This window comes from Syngnathus acus, chromosome 6 (assembly GCF_901709675.1).
Source record: "Syngnathus acus chromosome 6, fSynAcu1.2, whole genome shotgun sequence".
Classification (NCBI taxonomy): domain Eukaryota; kingdom Metazoa; phylum Chordata; class Actinopteri; order Syngnathiformes; family Syngnathidae; genus Syngnathus; species Syngnathus acus.
Window position 1 is genome coordinate 5,671,032 of NC_051092.1, and position 20,602 is coordinate 5,691,633.

A 20,602-nucleotide genomic window follows, 5' to 3' on the forward strand; every position below is an offset into this window, starting at 1 on the left:
TCACTTCCCGTTCATGAACGAGTCGTGAATTGCATTTCCCGTTCATCAATTGAACTGATCTGTGAGTGAACGAGTAGTGAGTGATTTGCATTTCCAGTTCATCGCGAGAACGGATCAGTGAGGGAAGGAATCGTGACTTTCCCGTTCGCGAACGATTCAATGGGTCAACTGCCTTCCTTCCTTCCCGTGCATCAACGGATCAGTCAGTGAACGTGTTGCGTCTCCCCCCCTGGCGTGAACAATGTCAGCCAGAATGTCGACTTACGATTTGCCAAGGAAAGAAAGAACCACTCACTGAAACACCACTTCTTTTATGCACGTTTTCTCCAAGCTAACTGCTAACTTTATTGCATGAAGGGATGCGCCGTTATGCAACAACGGGGAGGTTATGCTTCTCTTTGGGTCATCTTGATTTTATAACACTTGTAGTAGTTTTTAATTAATATATACGTCTAAATATTGTTATCCAATATATCTACTGCAATTTCACATTAGATTGATGGTTTGAAATGTACTTTAATATTATTATTATTTTCAAATAAACATGTTAAAACTTGTCTGGTGTTTTATTCCTTGTTTTTTTTATTCGCCAATTAAAACATAAAAGTCAGACATTTGGTTAACTGCTTTATATGACAATATGTGTTTTTTTTTTTTAATTAAATGTTTTACCAGGTAAGCCAATTGAGAACACTTCCTCATTTACAATGGCGACCTGGAGGCAAGGTGTGTGAAGTGTCTTGCCCAAGGACACAACGACATGGGACAGAGCTGGAATCGCACCGCCAACCCTCCAGTTACTAAACGACCCACTCTACTGCCTGAGCCACATCCGCCACATGAGTTGGTGTCCCCCAAAATAACATGTCAGCATAACAGATTTTTTTTTCAACCTTTTATTCAAACACATTCGGTATAATAACACCATCAACTACAATCTAACAAATACAAAATTAAATATCAATGTCGGCATAACGTGTGTCGGCTGGCATACCAGCAATGCTGTCTGTCACTCACTTGTGAATCTTCGCCAACAAACCTGAAAATAGCGGTGTACCTAATAGAGTGTCCGAATGACGTCACAGATCAAACAGCCAATCAGAGAGTGGGGGTGTGTACCTAATAACAGGCCACTTTATTAGGGAAATATCATGGTCAAAGGTCATAGGTGTCAAGCGCTAGTCCTCAGGGCCGCGTTCCAATATGTTTTCCAAGTTACCCTCGTTAAACACACCTGCGTGAAAAGTTTTAGCTTCTTTCACGTTCCGCAGGAGCTAAAACTTTTCACGCAGGTGCACTTAACGAGGGAGTCACACGGACACTCCATTAGGTACACCGCCATTTTCAAGTGTACCTAATAACAGGCCACTTTATTAGGGAAATATCATGGTCAAAGGTCATAGGTGTCAAGCGCTAGTCCTCGGGGCCGCGTTCCAATATGTTTTCCACGTTACCCTCGTTAAACACACCTGCGTGAAAAGTTTTAGCTTCTTTCACGTTCCGCAGGAGCTAAAACTTTTCACGCAGGTGCACTTAACGAGGGAGTCACACGGACACTCCATTAGGTACACCGCCATTTTCAAGTGTACCTAATAACAGGCCACTTTATTAGGGAAATATCATGGTCAAAGGTCATAGGTGTCAAGCGCTAGTCCTCAGGGCCGCGTTCCAATATGTTTTCCAAGTTACCCTCGTTAAACACACCTGCGTGAAAAGTTTTAGCTTCTTTCACGTTCCGCAGGAGCTAAAACTTTTCACGCAGGTGCACTTAACGAGGGAGTCACACGGACACTCCATTAGGTACACCGCCATTTTCAAGTGTACCTAATAACAGGCCACTTTATTAGGGAAATATCATGGTCAAAGGTCATAGGTGTCAAGCGCTAGTCCTCGGGGCCGCGTTCCAATATGTTTTCCACGTTACCCTCGTTAAACACACCTGCGTGAAAAGTTTTAGCTTCTTTCACGTTCCGCAGGAGCTAAAACTTTTCACGCAGGTGCACTTAACGAGGGAGTCACACGGACACTCCATTAGGTACGCCGCCATTTTCAAGTGTACCTAATAACAGGCCACTTTATTAGGGAAATATCATGGTCAAAGGTCACAGGTGTCAAGCTCTAGTCCTCGGGCCGCGTTCCAATATGTTTTCCAAGTTACCCTCGTTAAACACACCTGCGTGAAAAGTTTTAGCTCCTTTCACGTTTCCCAGGAGCTAAAACTTTTCACGCAGGTGCACTTAACGAGGGAATCACACGGACACTCCATTAGGTACGCCGCCATTTTCAAGTGTACCTAATAACAGGCCACTTTATTAGGGAAATATCATGGTCAAAGGTCACAGGTGTCAAGCTCTAGTCCTCGGGGCCGCGTTCCAATATGTTTTCCAAGTTACCCTCGTTAAACACACCTGCGTGAAAAGTTTTTGGTCATTTTCACTTCTGCAGGAGCTGAAACTTTTCACGCAGGTGCACTTAACGAGGGAATGAATGCACATCACTAGTACAAAAGAGTGCAGACGGCCAAGGGATGCCAGGTCGAAATAGCAGACTGGTTGGTGATACGGGCTCTCGCTCGGAAAGAACTTAGTTCGAGCCCAGGTGTGAGCATATGTCTGAATGTGCTTTTAAAACTGGACCCTTGCTGCGTATGCATATGCCATCAAATGCAAGTATTTATGTGTAAATACATAAGGTGGCTTGTCCTTAACCCTAGCTTTAAACCCTACTTTGGAACCCTAACTCTCTTCACCCCGCCCCTTACACTACTGGATTCCACCCCGCCCCCTAGGTAGTGGGCGTGATCCATTGGTTTGCTCCGCCAACTTGGGGGCGGGCCCTTATGTATTTACACATAAATATTCTAGAAAAATCAAAGTATACAACAAGTGGTTCATGAAGCAGATTTGAAGCTTAATTTTTCCATCACTAGACCATATATCATCCCACGCACAACTTCTCAGTTCCATTTTTGGAGGACATGTTCATAGAGACAAAAATTTTATGGAGCTGCTTGATTGGCTGAGGGTTGACAAAAAACAACTGCAGAGCTGAAGGCTTTTCAGAAAGAAAAAAACAATGCCAAACTGACAGAAACAAATAGTTTTATTTTAAAAATATTTCACTGCTGATACAATACACTCATCATACTTATATTTGCATAAAGTATACTCTTAACATAATATTTATAGTTTGATACATAATTGTCCGGTGGGAAATCGACATGGGGAATACTTTATTGTAGTGTCTAGCGTTTAAAACACAGAAAAGAAACACGACAACAGACAAAGAGTGGACAACCTCATCAGCTGAGCTGAGCTGAGCTGACCGACCTACCATCTGTCTTTTGGGTTCGGAATGGGGACTGTGCTAACAATGTTATGAGTGCTGTCAAATTATAGACTTATAAGCGCAAACAATCATAAAAAAATAAAATAAATAACTGCCCGTATGGAGAGAACTAGCTTTAGTGGCCTGTTGCAAAAAGTAATTTTTGAATTCATGTTTGGATAGTGGTGGAAAAAGTCTTGCTCTTTGCCGCAAATGGAGCAACCATGCACAGTTGTACATTGGAAGTATCTAAAAACTAAATGACTTAAGGTATTTTGACTACCTGACTACAATTTGAACAGGATTTGGCTTGGCTTATTAAAATAGTGTCTGTCATGTTCTTAAACACGAGTTAAGTTTGACCTGCCAAAACATTATGACCGCGTGTAACAATACTTTACGGTCACCAATACTACAGCTGGATGTAAAATTATGCCTTTATAAAAGGTAAGTTTTAATTGGCCAGTCAGAGGTAGATTTAAAAAGATGGTATTTGTGGTTGTAGAGTTGCGTAGAGGGTACTGCACCATAAGAAGAGCTGTGTAGTAATGCAATCGGTCATAATATTGTGGCTCGTTGCGACGGAATGGCGTGCGTTTGGGTTGTGAGGAGAAAACAAATTTTCTTTTTCTTATCCTGTGCCGTCGTGAGATTTTCCAAGTTGTTACACTTTTCCATCTATCCTTACAGAATAACAGTATCTTGATATTTCTGATGTTACAAATGATAAGGCTACACACCTCTTTTTATGCACTTTGCCTCACACTTTGTAGATGTGCGCATCGATTTTCTATAACCTAGATCACTGTCATTTGAAAATTTTCCACTCTCTATTTGTTTTGATCTGGCCCAGATATCCAAAATCCATCTTTTGTGGCATGGTTCTGGAGATTCTCAAAATGCAGATAAAATATTAAAATTAGTCTTTTTTTTGAGGTTGTAACCATCCATTATCCACTTAAAGTGTAAAATACAACACTCAAGCCTTTACATCAAATGAATCAATTTCTAGCCTTTCTATATTCACTGAAAATGAACGATGGGGAAAAAAAAACTAAACTAAAGTGGCGTTCCTTAGTTCATCTTTATATGGCATTAAATACCTAGACAGCAAAAACACAGCACTAATTATGATTGTAGTACAGTACGAGCCTTTAAAAAACCTTTTCTGTATTAGTTATGATAATCTCAGTATTTTCTTTCATTACATTTAATTACAACATATAAAAACACGTGGTTTTACTCTTATGCAAAAAAATGCCTCCATTTTGACGAGGGGTGCATGCCGTAAAATGTTTTATAACACTTTTCCAAATACATATATAACCTTTTGGATGTACTGAAGTGTTGTACTGTAAAGTCTCCATACGGGCAGGCGGCGACGCACGCGAACCCCCCCCTGACATCTCATTTCAAATCAAAGCTTTAAAGGACACGGCTTGTAGCAGCAGCCAGGTGACAAGGTCGTATCGAGATTTCATTATCACCAATGGAATCTCAAATGAAGTCGCGGACATCTTTCAAGATTTAATCATTAAATATTCAGTAGGTGTAATGTACGTAATCCCATTGCACTTTTCCTTTGCGGCTACATGCACTTGGATCTTGGTTTTTATTATTTTCAACTCCCCTCAGTTAGATGGTAAGTAATAAAGCGTTTCATTTAAAAAAATAAAATAAGAATTGCCCTGACGCTTGTGTTATCAAGAGCTAAATGGAACAAATTCAAGAGTTTCTTTTTTTTACCCCGGCCGGGGGTGTACAAAGGAATATTAGGGCCACACTGAACACCACTGAGAATTAAAACTCAATGTTACAGGCATAAAGTTGTAATTTAACAAGTACAAAAATTGCAATAATCCAACACATTTGTAAAATTCTGCAAATACATTCTTACATGCATGAAGTCATAACGTGAACAAGTTGACAGTTTTGAGAATGTTTCAGTTCATGTCGGAATCCATATTGCCAATTGGTCCTTGACAAATAGACTTTTTTTCCCTTCGACAATGACAATTCATAAGATCGATTTTTCTGCTTACAAAATACATTCCGTAAATATTTAAGGTATATTTATTTACATAGTTTTTTATAGTTTTTGTTTTTTCTCCCAAAATATGACTTCATACGTGCAAGAGTACATATGGACGTTTATATTCACAGCATTTCAACTTTTTCTTTGAATAAGAGATTATATGTTTTTTTTCTTCTGAAAAAATATGACTATACTTTCAAAAATAAAGTGATACTGTGAGGGAGATAAAGCCACAAAAAGTAGTAATGTTAAGATAATGACTTTAGCTTTGTTCTCTATATTAAAACATTTTCATCACAAACATTTTATACTACTTGATTTTCCAAAAATAACTTGATACTTGAACATTTTTCCCCTCCCCCCCAAAAAAAGATACAAATTACTTGTATATTACAACTTTTCTTTTCAGCGTGGCCCTAACATTTGTTAAATGACAAATGCAGACTCCTAAAGAAAAAAAAAAAAACGGACTCAACAAGATTTCACCAACAGATATTAAATGATGGCAATTTAGTGAGTGAGAACACTGAGGGCTTTTTATGTCTGTGTTTTATGGTAATTACTTGCCAGGAAATCTTTGCTTGGACAAAGTGCACAGATGTCAAATTGAATGATGAGAAGCACTGCTTTTTTTGTCTTTGGTCAGCACAGAGTCTGACGTAAGCCTTAAAACACATAAGGCTACTACTCTTGTCACATTCCAACGTTTTTGTTTGCTTGTGGAAGAGTTACAAGAGGGCCATGACTACTTCCTTTCCCCATCAGGAGTTCAGCTTCAAAAAGAGCACTAAGCATGAGTTTTTGGATGGTTTTTGAACGAGTCATTCAAACTCAGACACACCTGGATGTCTTCCTTGGATATACACACCACTGGAAAAAAAAAAACGTGGAATTCTTGGGGTCGAGTGTCTTCTGAGCAGAGAGTTGTGACCGTTTTCTCTATGTCAACTTGAACGGGCACCAACACCACCTGTGAGACTGGATCTGCTGAATGTTTCAAAGTTTGATGATGGTTGGGGCTCAGCAGCTGACAGAGAAGCCCAGAGCCAGTGTTAGAAAGAAAACTGACTGTCAGCAGACCTAAATTAACCGCTCTATTTATACAAAGTTCAACTGTGGAAGTAACCATCACTGCAAAAGTGCTCGTCTGTACATAGATCATGGAAATCCCTTCATTTGGCTTCATCTTGAGGCTCCGGGAATCCTCTTCTTCCGTTGAATTCTTCATTTCTGCTTCATTCTGAATGCCACCAATGACACTTTTGCAGAGAAGTTGGCAGGTACAGTGGATGAAACAGAAAATAAAACGGAACAGGAAAGCGATTTCCTCTTGACTGAACTCTCTCTACCGGTGACTCTGGTGCTGAATGGGGGTGTACTCTTTCTTTTCTCTCTCTTTCTCTCTCTCTCTGCGAGATGCCCTTCAACGTCTTCACAAAGGCCAAGGCAGGTCGCTGAAGTCCACTGGGCCGCCTAGGCCAGCATCTGCCTCTAAAAGGGACATGATGACAGCCATGGCCGCCTCGTCGTTGCTGGGGCTGCTCGAGCCAGGCTCGTCCATGATGTCTATACTCAGGTGGGAGTTGTCGCCTGAATTGAAGGATTCAGAAGACAATTAGCCCGAGTGTGAGCAGAAAGAAGATCTTACAGTATACCGCCACTATGCAATGATTTTTATTTGCTTTTAATGTGTTTAAAGCGTCCGGCAAGGGTAAACCTATATCGAAATGGAGTGGGTTGGAATATATCCATCGCGATTGACTGAAATCTGTGACTATGAGACTCACTCATAATGGACTGGTTGGAGTAGGGGTAGCCGACAGAATCAGGCCCAGGAAGGATCCCGGTGCTGGCCAGCTCAGGAGTCCCTCCGTTGTGAATCTATTCAAATGACAAGTATTAGAGACTGTACAAACACAACAGCTGAAATATGATGTGATGACATTTTTCTTTCCGTTAGCAAGTTGTTTTGATTCAACACAAATATAATAAGTCTGCTTTCATGAAGGACTACAGAAATTGGATACTATTAATTGCTGAAAGGCTGAAATTCCAGGAATTTGGACAATTTTCAAATAAATTAGCCATCAACAAATAATACATTTTTAATTCATTCATCTTCCGAACCGCTTATCCTCGCGGTTAATAAACTGTGGTTTATTTTCCTTGATTTAGAAGCCGAAATGATACCTGGTATACCTTTACAAGACATGCTTTTTTTGTCTTGGCATGGAGACTAATAGCTGATTAGAGGAGCATACATAATCTCATACATAAGGTCTGCAGTAATAACTCCCTTTTAGTTCGCATGATTGGCCCATTATGGGTGTAAAGGGTATAATTATGTTGATGAGTTTTTTTTTTATTTAATGTGTGTGCTTTTCAAGATTTGATTTTCCAGTAGGTATCGCGCACGTGTGTGCGCTTGTGTTTGCGCTACCTTCTTTCCCCCAGGAGAGCAGGTGTCCGGCGGAGGGGTACTGGTGATATTCAACGGGCTCGAACCACAACTGGATGGGGAGGAGCCTCTGATCCTACAATCAAAACAGTGAATTATTTGTTGACAAGAATAAAATATTAAAAGGAATAAGAAAATAAGAATAAGAAGCATCCCCTTGATTAATATAGTGATGATGTCCCGATAGGATCATGCTGTTACCTTTGGATCTCCATCACTTCCTCTGCAATCATTCTTCCAATTTTCCCAGCTCCTGCTCTTGTGCCACCGGGAATGCCAGGCACCGTCTGCAATGCCCGTCTTCCTCCACCTACTGGTCAGCGGCAACCCAGAAGAGCAAGGTTTTAACACAAGTCAGGGGTCAGTAATGCTCGACAGTGGCGACGCTCGCAGTTTATATTGTGCTATACAGCATTTGAAGCTTACCCTCTGAAGGGAGAACACTATCCATACTCTGTGGGGATGCAGCAGATTGAGTGTATTCTGATCCTTCTATCATAGGACACCTAGTGAGAGACAAATCATGTGAAAATGATCGGTTTTAAAACAAGACTTTCGGACATCTTGTATTTGTCCTCTGCCACTTACGACACAACGGTGTTAGTGGAGACTATGTATTCCACCTCCTTGGTCCAGGGGTTCATAAAGCTGAACCATCGGCTCCTCAGTGTGATGAATGAGCCATCTTTGATCTTGAATTTGTAACAGTTCGTGTTAATCTTCTCTCTCATCTGCAGCACTACAAGAATCAACAGAGTAAGAAAATTAATCGATTTATGGGACTTCAGCTCGCTCGCTCTGTTATTTTAGTCTACGGTGCTCCAATAAATTACTACAGCCCAACAGAATGGTTAATGACGACTTTTCTTTCACAAAATGTTCGATAGCATAGTGTTATCATGATACCAACATACCTTGTCTGTGGCACTCTGCCAGATGGCTGATGTCATCCTGGTGAAAATACTCATAGAAGGACGTTCCCAGCAGCTCTTGGGGTAAGTAGGCTAGGATGGCTGTTGCTCTAACAACAAAAACAACAAAATGATTTAGACTTGTCAAAGGCACTTCATAGTATTTGTGCACTCATGCATTCAAATTGGTGGTGATGAAATAAAAAAAATACATTCTGTAGCCACAGTTCCTGGGGCACGGTGATGGAAGTGTAGCTGCCACTTACGGCCCACCCTGACCACCTCCAAACATGTGCGCCCAGTGTGAGTGACACTGGAGGCAAGGTGGGTGCAGTTACATGACGACACATAACTCAGATAGAGCGCGAATCAATCTCTATCACTCTCTTTGAGTTATGGACGCCCCAGAGCTAAATTTTAAAATTATCATTACAAAAAACAGGACGTTTCCAGAAAATAGTGGGTAATAAGCAATGCGGAATCTTAATGGCAGTGAGCAGGGTTCCACATTAACAGTCTCCTGGTGGCTGTGACTGTCAGGCCAGCCGACCAGGACTGTACAAATTTAATAAAAACTACCACAGATTATGTTCTTGCTTTTAAAAAAATATCTAATATTGAGTATTTAGAATTTCACCCATTAAAATGAATAATTGTTGATCTTTTTACCGCATTACCACACTTTTTTTCATGTCAAGTTAAATCCTTCCGCGAGGAATGGATTGAGCAAGATATGGAGCCCAGAAAATGTCAAATATTAAATACCACATTTTTCAAATGATAAGTAGGACTTTTATTCCATAGTTTGGCAGGTCTTCTGACTTACACACAGGTGCACCAAAAGTATTTGTTTCCATTGAATTAATTTAAAAGTTTGAAAGAAAATGTTGGCTTATAGTTGACAGCACAATCCCAAACACAACAGATTTTGTCAATAATAATTGCTCAGTATGGAAATTTTGTTTTAGAAGCGGGAGCGCTGCACCAAGTACTGGTACCAGTATCGTACCATAAATTTTAGATGGCAAAAATGACAATTCCATCATTCCCAGTTACCAGCATCTGCAACGGTCGTTGGGAAAGTGGTGAAAAATAAACAATTCACACTGCTAATGTTTGATCTGATGATTTGCGTTGCTCACCTCTGGTCAACGAAGACGAATTTGCCATCTATGGCATGCCGGGAAACGTACTCAGTGGGCTTCACTCTGATGTCTGCCAAGCTGGGCTGGGGGACAATATGCGGATGTAGTCGACCAATGGCTACCAGGCAGCTCAAGTTGCAGCCTTCGTTATCAGGCTCATTGTCTTCATCAAGACCCATCTTCGTAGGCGGCCAACTTTTTAGGTACCCAGTGCTATGGATCGTGCAGAAGCTCTTGCGATCAGCTGTGACGACAATACAACAGGGAAATGAAATGTAAGAATATATGTAAGGAATTTATACACCTAAATAAATTATCAATTATGTCCTATCATATATTTCACATTTTATGGGTTATGCTTTAGCATAGGAGCATTCGGTCTGGTTTAGTATGATGCGGATGTGTGTCATTCTGAGTCAGCGCTTAGAATTGAAGCAGCTCTAAATGGAACGGGAGAACTGCACCACCCACTCAGTCTCTCTATTTGTCAATGGATGCTACAGCTGATTGTTTATTTTCAAACTTAGCTGTAGCAGATGTGTGGGACATCATGCACACGCCGCTGATCCACTGGCGAAAGTAAACTTTGAATCTCTTCTCGGGAGGACGGAGGGGCGGACCAGTGACAGAAGCAATATCGGAAGAGCTTTTAAAATTACAAGGGTGGAGAGACGATTATATTATGAATGAGGGCGGATAGAAGATGATAGAAGAGCGCCCAGGTTGTGGACAAAGGACGGACAGGCAAAATATGGTAAGTTGCCCACCTCCGAAAACTGGCGTGTACCGTAAAAATACAGTAACACAGTTATCCTGCTGTCATGTACTGGTAATACACAGGTGGTGGCTCCTTTCGGCTTTTCCCTTCAGGGGTCGCCACAGCGAACCGTTTTCCAGATGATTCGCATGAGAGGTTTTTTGGCATTTCTATCTTTTGATTAGATGGGCATTTAAAGAGGCCAACTTCCTTTGTTGTATAATGCTAAGTGCTCATTGAAGTGTGAGTCCTGGTTATAACAAGGATGTGTGTGGCCTTTTAAAGAGGGGCAAAAAGAACAAGAGTTTTCATGACGTGGCAGCTAAAACTGGTGTACAAAGTATATCAAGATAATGATGAGACAGGAAAAAAAAGCAAAATGCCAAGAAATAAACAAAAGTAATTCATTCCAGGACAGGATGCTCAAGTATATAGAATTGTTGCAAAACTCTACCTTTTTTCTTTGAGCAGGTTGAGGGAAAGTCCTTGTCCTCTACTTTGACAGATGGCCTGTTGCACTTCATCCTACAGAAAAACGACCGTCTAGCACCAGAACAAAGTCTGGATGGTCCAGGTGTGATGTCTGTCTTGACTGGAAGACCAGCTGCAAATTTACACACACAAAAAAAAAATCAACATTATACTACCTCAAATATGAATATGCTAAAAAATGATTTGAAAAACACTGTTGTAATTTCTCAAAGCAAGACAGCATTCTTGCCACACACACTCGCACACGCACTCCTCCACACACACAAACATTTCCATATACGTACATAGTAGGGTATTGTGAGACCTACCAGGTCAAATTCAATAAAAGGCAGCACAAGGGAAGTGGAACTTTGAAAGACCTTGGAGTGCTGCAAGCTTCACTTTCCCTTTTGTGTAAATCGAAACACTGGTTCTGGTTGTGTTTTTGGTCTCCTGTCTCTTCTGGTGCATGTCTTATCGTAACTTAATGGAATAACCCTATCATGATTGATTACACTAGAATGAAGACGAAGCCGCGGCCGTCGAGAACTTTAAAGTCCGCTATCATGTGAAGCCCCAATTGTTTAACGTCTTCACCAAACTATGAACAATATGCCTAGCGCTACACCAACGGTGCCTTTGAAAACGTCAGAAAAAGCAAACGACCGCCTGACTTTATCCACACGCCTTTTTTTTTTAAGTCTAACTCCATGAGTGATGCAATAAATAAAACAAGAAGCTAACTACCTCCTCTGTATTAAGTGGATATTAATGAAACGGCGGGTTTTCTCGGGTCCTTCTGCAATGAAGCATCACTTTGATTGATTTCAAACAAGCCAACTTAAATGTAGCCTACCTTATTATTTCCACTCATTGTCTAAAAACATCCAGACACAATTAAAGCGACATTAAGCGAGCCCAACACTGGCACTTATGTAATAGGACTATTAAAAAATTAAAAAAGACCTTGGGGTCCAGAATTTGGAAATCGTGTTAATTCTGAAAGCTTGTTAAATACAAAGTCTTGGAAAGGGAAAAAAATTTTGAGCCAAGCAAAGGGTGTACAATGTAGTGAGCATCTAGAGATTGGCTTACTTTTAGCATCAATGAGCCTTTCACGAGGGGCTGTATCGGAAGAAGACAGCTGTTCTTTAACCTTGGCGATGTCCTTAGGATGTAAGTAGTCAAAGAGACTCTGACCTATGAGGTCATTCTGAAAAAAGAAAGCAACACATTAACTTAGTCACTCATTACGGACGCACCCACACGCACACACACAATCCATACCTGGCTGTAGTTAAGAATCTTGTAAACTGATTCCGAAACAAAAAGAATCTTTCCCCGATCACATCCAACCACAAATAGGAAACCATCAGCAGCCTGCCGTATGCAAAAGATAATACATAAAAACAAATATTTAAATTTTGGAAACAGTTCAACATATAATGCCAAACAAACAAGTACCCCAACAACATCCCCACCCCCCGAAGAAAACATTTACCTTGGTTTAAGGATCATTATTTTCTATAGCATAAATCAACAAATTACACCCTAATGTGGGCTACTGATTGCAGCCTCTTTCGGCTCTTGTTTGTTTCTGAGAATTTCTCCCTTCAGGAGGTAAAATGCATGGCCTATTGGGTTAAGGACCGGTGATAGACTTGGCCAGACATTTCTTCCCCATGGAGAGGTTTTTTGTTGTGTTTTGGGTCATTGTATTGTTGCATGACGAAGATTCTTTTGATTTGTTTGGATGCACTGGAAGTTGCCAGAAAAAATGGTTTTGTAGACTTCAGAATTCATTCGGCTGCAACCATCATGGAATCCTTCATAAACACAGACGAGTGTGCCCGTTCACTTTTGTCACTGCCCTGTAGAGGTTGACAGTGATGTCACGCGTTTCTTGACAGTGCTCACGTTTCTGTCATCAACTGCTTTTAATGTCCCCTTCGCCGAGTCAATAATTGGCCGTGTCTGGTAAAGGGCTCAAATGCGATTTGGATACTTGCTAAACACATGATGGACAGTGAGCCCTAAAAAAAATGGATTTGAGGAGGAATCCGATAGGAATCAGATATTCCTGCAGTCTGAACGCATCCATGTAGTCCTTGGTGCTAACTCTACCTGTAGCAACCATGTTTTTTTCCCGTTAACATAGCAAAAAGGCATGCTTGAGTTAGCGTAGTTGCTTTCTTGTCTTCCTCCCTGCTTCCTATGCATGCAAGTGCTCACATCCCTACTCAACAGAAAAAAAAAGGGGGGGGGGAGCTGGTCTCTCATCATTGAATTCAAAGAGGCGGCTTGTTTATCATATTGTGCCTTGCATAGAAGTCCCCTCAAAAAAAGAAAGTGCATTAATGACAGTCTGAGAGGTTACTGAAACCTTGACATTTTAAAACACTGGTTAACAATCAGACCGGCAACTGCCCCATGCTCTGCGTCAACTCACCCTTAGTATCAAATGTTTCAGCTCATCATCTGAAAGGAAGGAAGGCTTGTAGTTGGCCTCTGTGTATGGATTTGCTGCTCCTGCATGAAAGAGTAAAGTACAGTCACTAAAAACCAGGACTATTTTAAAAACATTTCTATTGAATATCCTTTCCAGATCTGGCCAAATAATTCTATAACTGATGGAGTCCATTCTAACCTCTGAGTGTCTTCATGTGCTGAACAGCCATGCGAAGAACGGTGAGCTTGTCCAGTTTACGAGACATGGCATTACATGTGGGCACCAGTGACGCCAGCTCATCGATGAAGCTGTTCATCTTGTCCCTTCGACGCTTCTCAATCTGGCTGTGAGCCTCTCTGTGAAGAAGCATAGAGGAAATGTTAACATTAACACGTGACTGAAATTCATCTGCATAAGTTGGCGACATTTCTCACACACTCCATTTTGTCCATCACTTGAATTAGAGCAACAATTGATGAATCCATAATGGATTATCACATAGATAATTCATTGTTTAGCTGTATTTATTCATTTAAAATAGTGCAAATCCTCAAAATTTCAGCAAATTGTGCATCAAATTTGTGTCATTACTAGAATTGCAAATTGTCTTCACTTTTAAAAATATCTTGTTCTTTAAATATTTGACCAGTTTTTACTAGTCTGATTTGAAAACGAGTTATTTGTCAGTTTGTTTTGTAGCTTTTACTGTATAGAATATGAGGTGCTCATACATTTATTTGGGTTGACAGTCATAATGGCCCTCCGAAAGAAACTGACTACAATGCGGCCCGCGAAGAATATTTTTGTGTACACTAATCAATCGCTGGAAAAATAATTTTGACAGGTCTGTGACTTCAACACGACCATAATCACCTGATCTATCTAAATTTCAGCTTCTGATTAATGACTTTCTTCACAAACACATGATCAGGGAAAAGGAACATTTTTGTGGGTGGAAAAAGAAGGCACAACTGTATGGGGAAAAATAAAAAAAGTTATTATACCTGGCATTCTTTATTCGGCCTGGTTGGTCACTGAAAAGAGAAAAATATTTACAATTAAAAAAAAGATCAGATGAATATTTTTCAAGGGGTGATCTTTGGTGAAATTACAATCTAACACAATCTACTGAAACTGATTTATTTTTATTTTTTTTAATACTAGTTTAATACCATAAACTGGATGAGTTAATGAACCATCATCGGTTTCGTGTCCCTTTAAGAGGACGTGAGTCTGTAGGTTAAGCAAATAATTCCTTGACTCATACTGCCAACATCACAAGACAAAAATTCCAATGTATTTTAAGCGTACATTATTATTTCTGTTGAAAAAAATACGTAATAGTGACACCTTACCTTCCCAGTTTATCTTTGTCTGGGTCCATGTCACTAATGAGGGAAAAGAGACAATACTGGTTTCAAGAACATTCAAAGAAATGCAACAGTGCGGGGAAGCTTGGAACAATCATTTTCAGTACAGGAAGTATACCAGTAAATAAAAAATATACAACAGCTAATAACATATTTGATGTTTTGTGATTGTTGAACTTACTCGAATGAGAAGCCATCGATTCTGTAATAAAACACATTGATTGGTCAGTTGTCGTGTATTAATGTCAATAGACTTTCAATTTTCATCACACTATGGCACTAAGTAAGCAATCTTGATCTGCTTGCCAAAATGTGGACTTTGCACCTCATTACACATGGACTAGCAAATGAAAATCAAACGCTGGGCCGCCGTTCTTTTCGTTCACTTCTAAAAACCCGCAATTGTCCGTAAGTGACGAAATGAGTGCATTGCATTTGTTACACACGTTGTAGTCATTGATCCAGCAAATTTGTGATTCGCTTACTATGTTTGTCCTCTTTAGGGATCTGTAGCAGAAAGATTGCGACCTGAGTTGTGACTCATACAATATAATTAGAGATGACTAGTCCTATGTTTCGATCTATAAAAAATGTGCGTTGATGTGATAGAATTTTTTTTTAATATTACTGAAATTGATAATGGGTTTTTAAAATGATTGAACATTGACAAATCAAAGCCGTATACGCACTGGACCTATAAGCTTACTTTTGTATTTTTCCTTCTTTACTTACTGATATTCTGTGGTACTGCCCTTTCTTTTCCGAGTGTAGTCCATGCCAGGAGTGCTGATAGAGCTCGAGATGAGGTCGGTAGAGCTGGGAGACATGAAGTCAGTCATTGTAGAGGAGATGTCCATCCTTTGGTCTGCCATCAGGTCATCTGTCAGAAAAGAGAACAATTGCTCTTTCTTTCTCTTTTCTTTGTATTAAACTGCCTAACCTGTTTCAATCTCTACTAATCAATGAATCAACCTTTACGTAACCTTGACTTTTTAAAACCATGGTAAACCATCAAACCGGCCCAAGCCTGGAATGGAATAACTGATAAATACTAAAACGAAGAGCATTTTCACTGTAAATTTAGTTTGTTGTTATTTATTTGTGAATACAAAATGTTTCATTTATTCGTTTTTCTTTTTACCTGTTTATGAAGTTTTTTTATTTTATTTTAAATTTCATTTAAAATTTGAAGATTTATGTATGTCAGGTTATTAAACCACACTCACCACAGATGTTCATCACAGCCTCTGTGTTAAAATCATCTCCTTCCATCCACTCTCGATCCCGCAACTGCAAACATTAAAAAAAAAAAAAAAAGTCTGACTGTAAGAATGTTCTACATTAGTGTTGGAATGGTTCATGAGTCCATGCAAAGATTTAAAATAAATTAATACGGTAATCATTTTAAATAACTGTGATTTCAATCATCAAAATTGTAATTATTTCTTCCATAATTGCCCAGCCTTACACATATAATATACAATACAAACACAATTAAGAACATGAGTTACTAAGCCACTTGATTACCTTGATAAGAACCAGGAAGAGGCCTCCTTGACTAGCTGAGTCGTATCCAGTACACAGCAGTGCAGTCGGCTTTAATCTCGTGTGGTCTCTGGTACGAAGGTAATGTGCTCTGATCCTTAGGTACAAGGTGAAGCCCGTGTAACTCTGGAAAGAGATGAAAAGATCAGTAAGAGAAATCAAAACTACAAAATAAACCCTTCGAATTTCAGAATAACAATGCTGGATCAACAGTTTGAAGTTCAAGATACTCAAAGTTCCATACAAGTAAAAGTCCTGTTCCACCCGTGTGTGTTTATCCACATTTTGGCCAGTTTTTCTTTATTTTCCTTTATGGCTTCGTTTTCCGTAGTCTATTCTTAGCCTAAAACATTTGAACCATAATGCAGTTGGAGAAACGGTGCAATTTAGCAGTAACATTTGGTCATCTTCCAAAGATCAACCAAGCATTAGTGGACTCAACCAAGACTCAGTGGAAACTACAATCAGTGCAAAAAAATGCCTTCACACTAAATACATAGCATAAATGGCTCCTTTCACACTAACCTACGGCCACAGCCTACTGTCGTCAATTCCTTTAATTGTTTATGTGGTGAAAGCGGAGACCATGCAATGCAATAAATATATTTATTTGTAGTGATTTCTTTTCACAATAGAGCCCTGAGTTGATTTTGGCATTTGAGGGTCTGCACAACAAAGGTTGTCAAAATTACATTACTCTGTTTTTGTAATCAGTTTAGCTTTGCTTTTGGGCAAGAAAACACAGTTTGCCACCATGTCCATTTAAGAATAACTGCTGATTATACAGAAAAAGAATACAAATTTGTTATATTATAGTGTTTTATTAAATCTTTGCTTTGGGTGCCTGGAAAAAGAAAATTGCACCACAAAAAGAAAACGTTGCTTCACAAAGTCATTGATCTGCAAAACTGCCCTACAAGGAAAACAATTATTTCCAGCCTTGACCGCGAAACCCTTTTCAGCTAGATCGCCCAGCCCGACCAGTCAAGACGGTCTGAGCCGTCATTACATTGCAGTAGCATTTTAAGCACCGAGCCTTTTCATTAAGTTACCTGTCTTGTGGAATTGTAATAACAGATTGTTCATCATTTACTAGTGAACCTAGTTAAAAAATACAAACTTTCCCCCCTTCTTCAAATAAGATTAATCCTGTAAAACTGCAGTGTCGAATGTGATGCGGTCAAAAATGCTGCTCGTTTATCGCAACCTGAGTGAATGGTGCTTTTACGTGGCATCCTTTAGCACAGTTTCGAAATCTCTGACGATTACTATCACAATTTCCTATCATCCACACTAGTGTATTTAGCATCTCTGAGAGTAGTTGTAGTAGAATGAGAGAAAATGGACTACTCAAACAGTGAAGAAAAGGCAGCTAACAAACACTAGGAACAAAGGCGTTATTAATATGCTGTCAGCATGCTTGGGAGCGTGAATAACCTCAAATGATACCAGTAATACAGGAAGAAAGCTATATGAAGAAGCAATGAGAAGCTATATACACGGAATTTTGGAATAGAAGATTGAACATGAAAGTTTTGACTACTCCCAAGTTTGGGCGATGAGATTTATATTCATATTGAAATTAAAAAAGAAAGGTTGTTGTCTTTATTTGGCACACTTAATGATCTGCTGCCTGTAAAACCAGAAATGCAAAGGTGTAGACAACTTCACTGCAGTGAGCATTGTCCATTTTTATTATAGTCCATAAAAGTTGTTTAACTAAACAACAATCGTGTAATAACATCAAAACTGATATTAACATTGTGAGCCTCTCATGTTGCTAAATGTGACTAAAATATTATATAAAGCTCTTAATTATTAATTATTACATATTAAGACTTAATACGTTACAGTGTAGCTTTTACACCACAGCCAACTATTTCCATACAACATTTTTTTTTTTTTTTGCAAATGTCAGGAAAGCTATAATATGAAACCAAATATTACGTTTGTTGTTATAATGATCTTGTAAAATTCTGTTCAGATGTCAGTAATTTTTTTTAAGTGGTTTTACCTGGCAGTGCACATTTCCTGAAATCTTTTAATCCAGTTCCACCCTTAATACATACTTCTGACAAGGGTGGTTCAAACAACACCCATATATAATCTATAATTTAAAAAACTAATTAGAACGTCAACAAGACAATTTTGGAGCATATTCTTGCTATGTATTGTGACCACAAACTTGAATGTGACCCATATTAAACTGAGTTCTGATCACAAATAATAACTGTGGCAGTTCACGTGACAACAATACAATAGTGTGATTACTAAAGTTTAGCTTGTGCGCTACAAGCAGCACAAAGCTTTTTGCAGTTGAGATTTTTATGACCATTCAACTGACACTCTGAAGCTCACAACAGAGCTCTATTTTCTTAAAACAATTAGTTGGGAAAAAATTATATATTATATAAAACAAAACGGAATGCTTTCTTCTCCAAGAACTGGCTAAATGTCGTTATAAATAATGCATGACACGGACTGTGATTATTAATTACCAGGTAATGCGTAGGAGCCAAAACGGACAAAATTCTCATCATACATGCTTCAAATGCATGAATACCAAATTAACACTAAAACGTCAGCCTGGGAAGATCTTAAATCAATCAAGAGTCCCCTTCGAAGACTATACAGCACTAAACACCAAGTGTGGTTACATCTTAAATACATAATTGATCATCATCAAATGTAAACATCTGCAGAAAGGAGCGCCCCCTGATGTCGTCATTTTTTTCATAGCCTCCAAACCAAGTCTGTCACGATTTTCATGACTAAATGAGCCTGTTGTATCGAGGCATTTCGGGGATAAGGGTGGGCTGCTAAACACCTCGCCTGCATTACAGAAATAGTACATGAAGGATTTTTTAAGTTTTCGAAACAGAGAAGGTGCTGTCGAAGAAAACGTGCACTAGTTGCTCACTACGGCCTGTTTACACAGCTAGCGTCTTAGCTTTAGGTAGCATTGTTGGTCACCTGGTCGTTAGCTCTGGACAGGCGGGGGTTTAAATTACGGCGCTTTCTTCAAAGATTCAGTTTGTCATCAATATGGGTAATTCCCATTGATTTCGCTACTCTTAACATGTAGTCCAATTGACCAGTAATAGTATTTGACTATTAGCCGCGGAACGCTGTCAAGAATTGGCCAGCGAGCTAATGTCCCTCCTTCCCAACGCTGGGAAAACAACGACGACATACATCATGGATGAACCCCGGAGAAGCAGAAAAGTCTCCGATGTACAACGGAGAGAGTACGCATGCTGGTTTTCATGTAATACTTACACTTGGTCCGCTAGGATTTATTATCCATTGAAGGCCACTAGGTAACGTGTTGTAGAAAGTCCAAGAACTGTGACATAAACGATTTTCAATCGGTGACCTAGTTTCTCTTCACCGTCATGCCTGTCGGACCACTAACCTAGTTTTCCAACCAATGGCAGTAGTGCTAGCGCCATTGGTTCAGCCCTGGCCAATCAGAAAGAGCCTTACGACGGCGAAAGGATGACGGGGATACAGTCGGCCAATTAAAGCCTTCAGTCAAACGGAATGCAGAGGCAACTTGCGTGCGAGAGCGCGGCGTGTGGCCACCGAGAGTCGCTCACCGGGACAACCAGCTCGGTGAGCGGAAGTATATCGAAGCTGCTTTTAATTTTCAAAATAAACGTTTGGTCGTCTCTTAAACATCCATCCATCCATTTTCTATACAGCTTGTCCCCACGGGGGTCGCGGGCGTGCTGGAGCCTATCCCAGCAGTCATCGGGCAGTAGGCGGGGGACACCCTGACCCGGTTGGTCTCTTAAACAGCAAAATATAATTAAATATAGATGTATATTTTAAGGCATGGGTGGTTTTAAGGAAATTAATAAGTCGAAGGAATTAATTAATTAGCTTGTTTTAACTTATTGATGTACAGTCAAACCTCTACATACGATGTTAATTCGTTCCCGGACCTACTTCATATGTTGGATCAAATAGTCATCCACCCATCCATTTTCTATACTGTATTTTTTTCAAGAATTTTGAAGCCCAAATGTCGCCCAGTTTTTAATGACCCCAAATATGATTTCACTGTCATTCTGTGTAATAAAGTGATACCATGAATTTGTTCGATTAGAGTTGGAAAATAAAAAAAAATCA

General features: G+C 39.6%; 1 protein-coding gene across 1 annotated transcript; it reads right to left on the reverse strand.

Annotated features, from left to right (window-relative positions):
- Positions 1-5,412: 5,412 nt before the first annotated feature.
- arntl1a (aryl hydrocarbon receptor nuclear translocator-like 1a) lies at positions 5,413-19,903 on the reverse strand. The gene is made up of 20 exons (XM_037254597.1): positions 19,748-19,903; positions 16,451-16,594; positions 16,150-16,213; positions 15,656-15,803; positions 15,105-15,125; positions 14,909-14,941; positions 14,558-14,587; positions 13,752-13,909; positions 13,554-13,633; positions 12,392-12,484; positions 12,200-12,317; positions 11,088-11,237; positions 9,874-10,120; positions 8,735-8,841; positions 8,409-8,559; positions 8,247-8,326; positions 8,022-8,133; positions 7,803-7,896; positions 7,150-7,243; positions 5,413-6,952 (listed from the first exon to the last, which is right to left on the reverse strand). Exons 3-20 carry the CDS (start codon positions 16,193-16,195, stop codon positions 6,795-6,797), a joined length of 1,920 nt encoding a protein of 639 aa, XP_037110492.1. The 5' UTR covers positions 16,196-16,213; positions 16,451-16,594; positions 19,748-19,903; the 3' UTR covers positions 5,413-6,794.
- Positions 19,904-20,602: the final 699 nt, after the last annotated feature.

Coding starts and splice junctions, on each gene's coding strand:
- arntl1a (XM_037254597.1), bottom strand. CDS start 16,195: ATGGAAGGAGATGATTTTAACACAGAGGCTGTGATGAACATCTGTG. Junction 12,318..12,391: donor AGATTCTTAACTACAGCCAG/GTATGGATTGTG, acceptor TTCTTTTTTCAG/AATGACCTCATAGGTCAGAG. Junction 11,238..12,199: donor AAGGCTCATTGATGCTAAAA/GTAAGCCAATCT, acceptor GTAAATTTGCAG/CTGGTCTTCCAGTCAAGACA.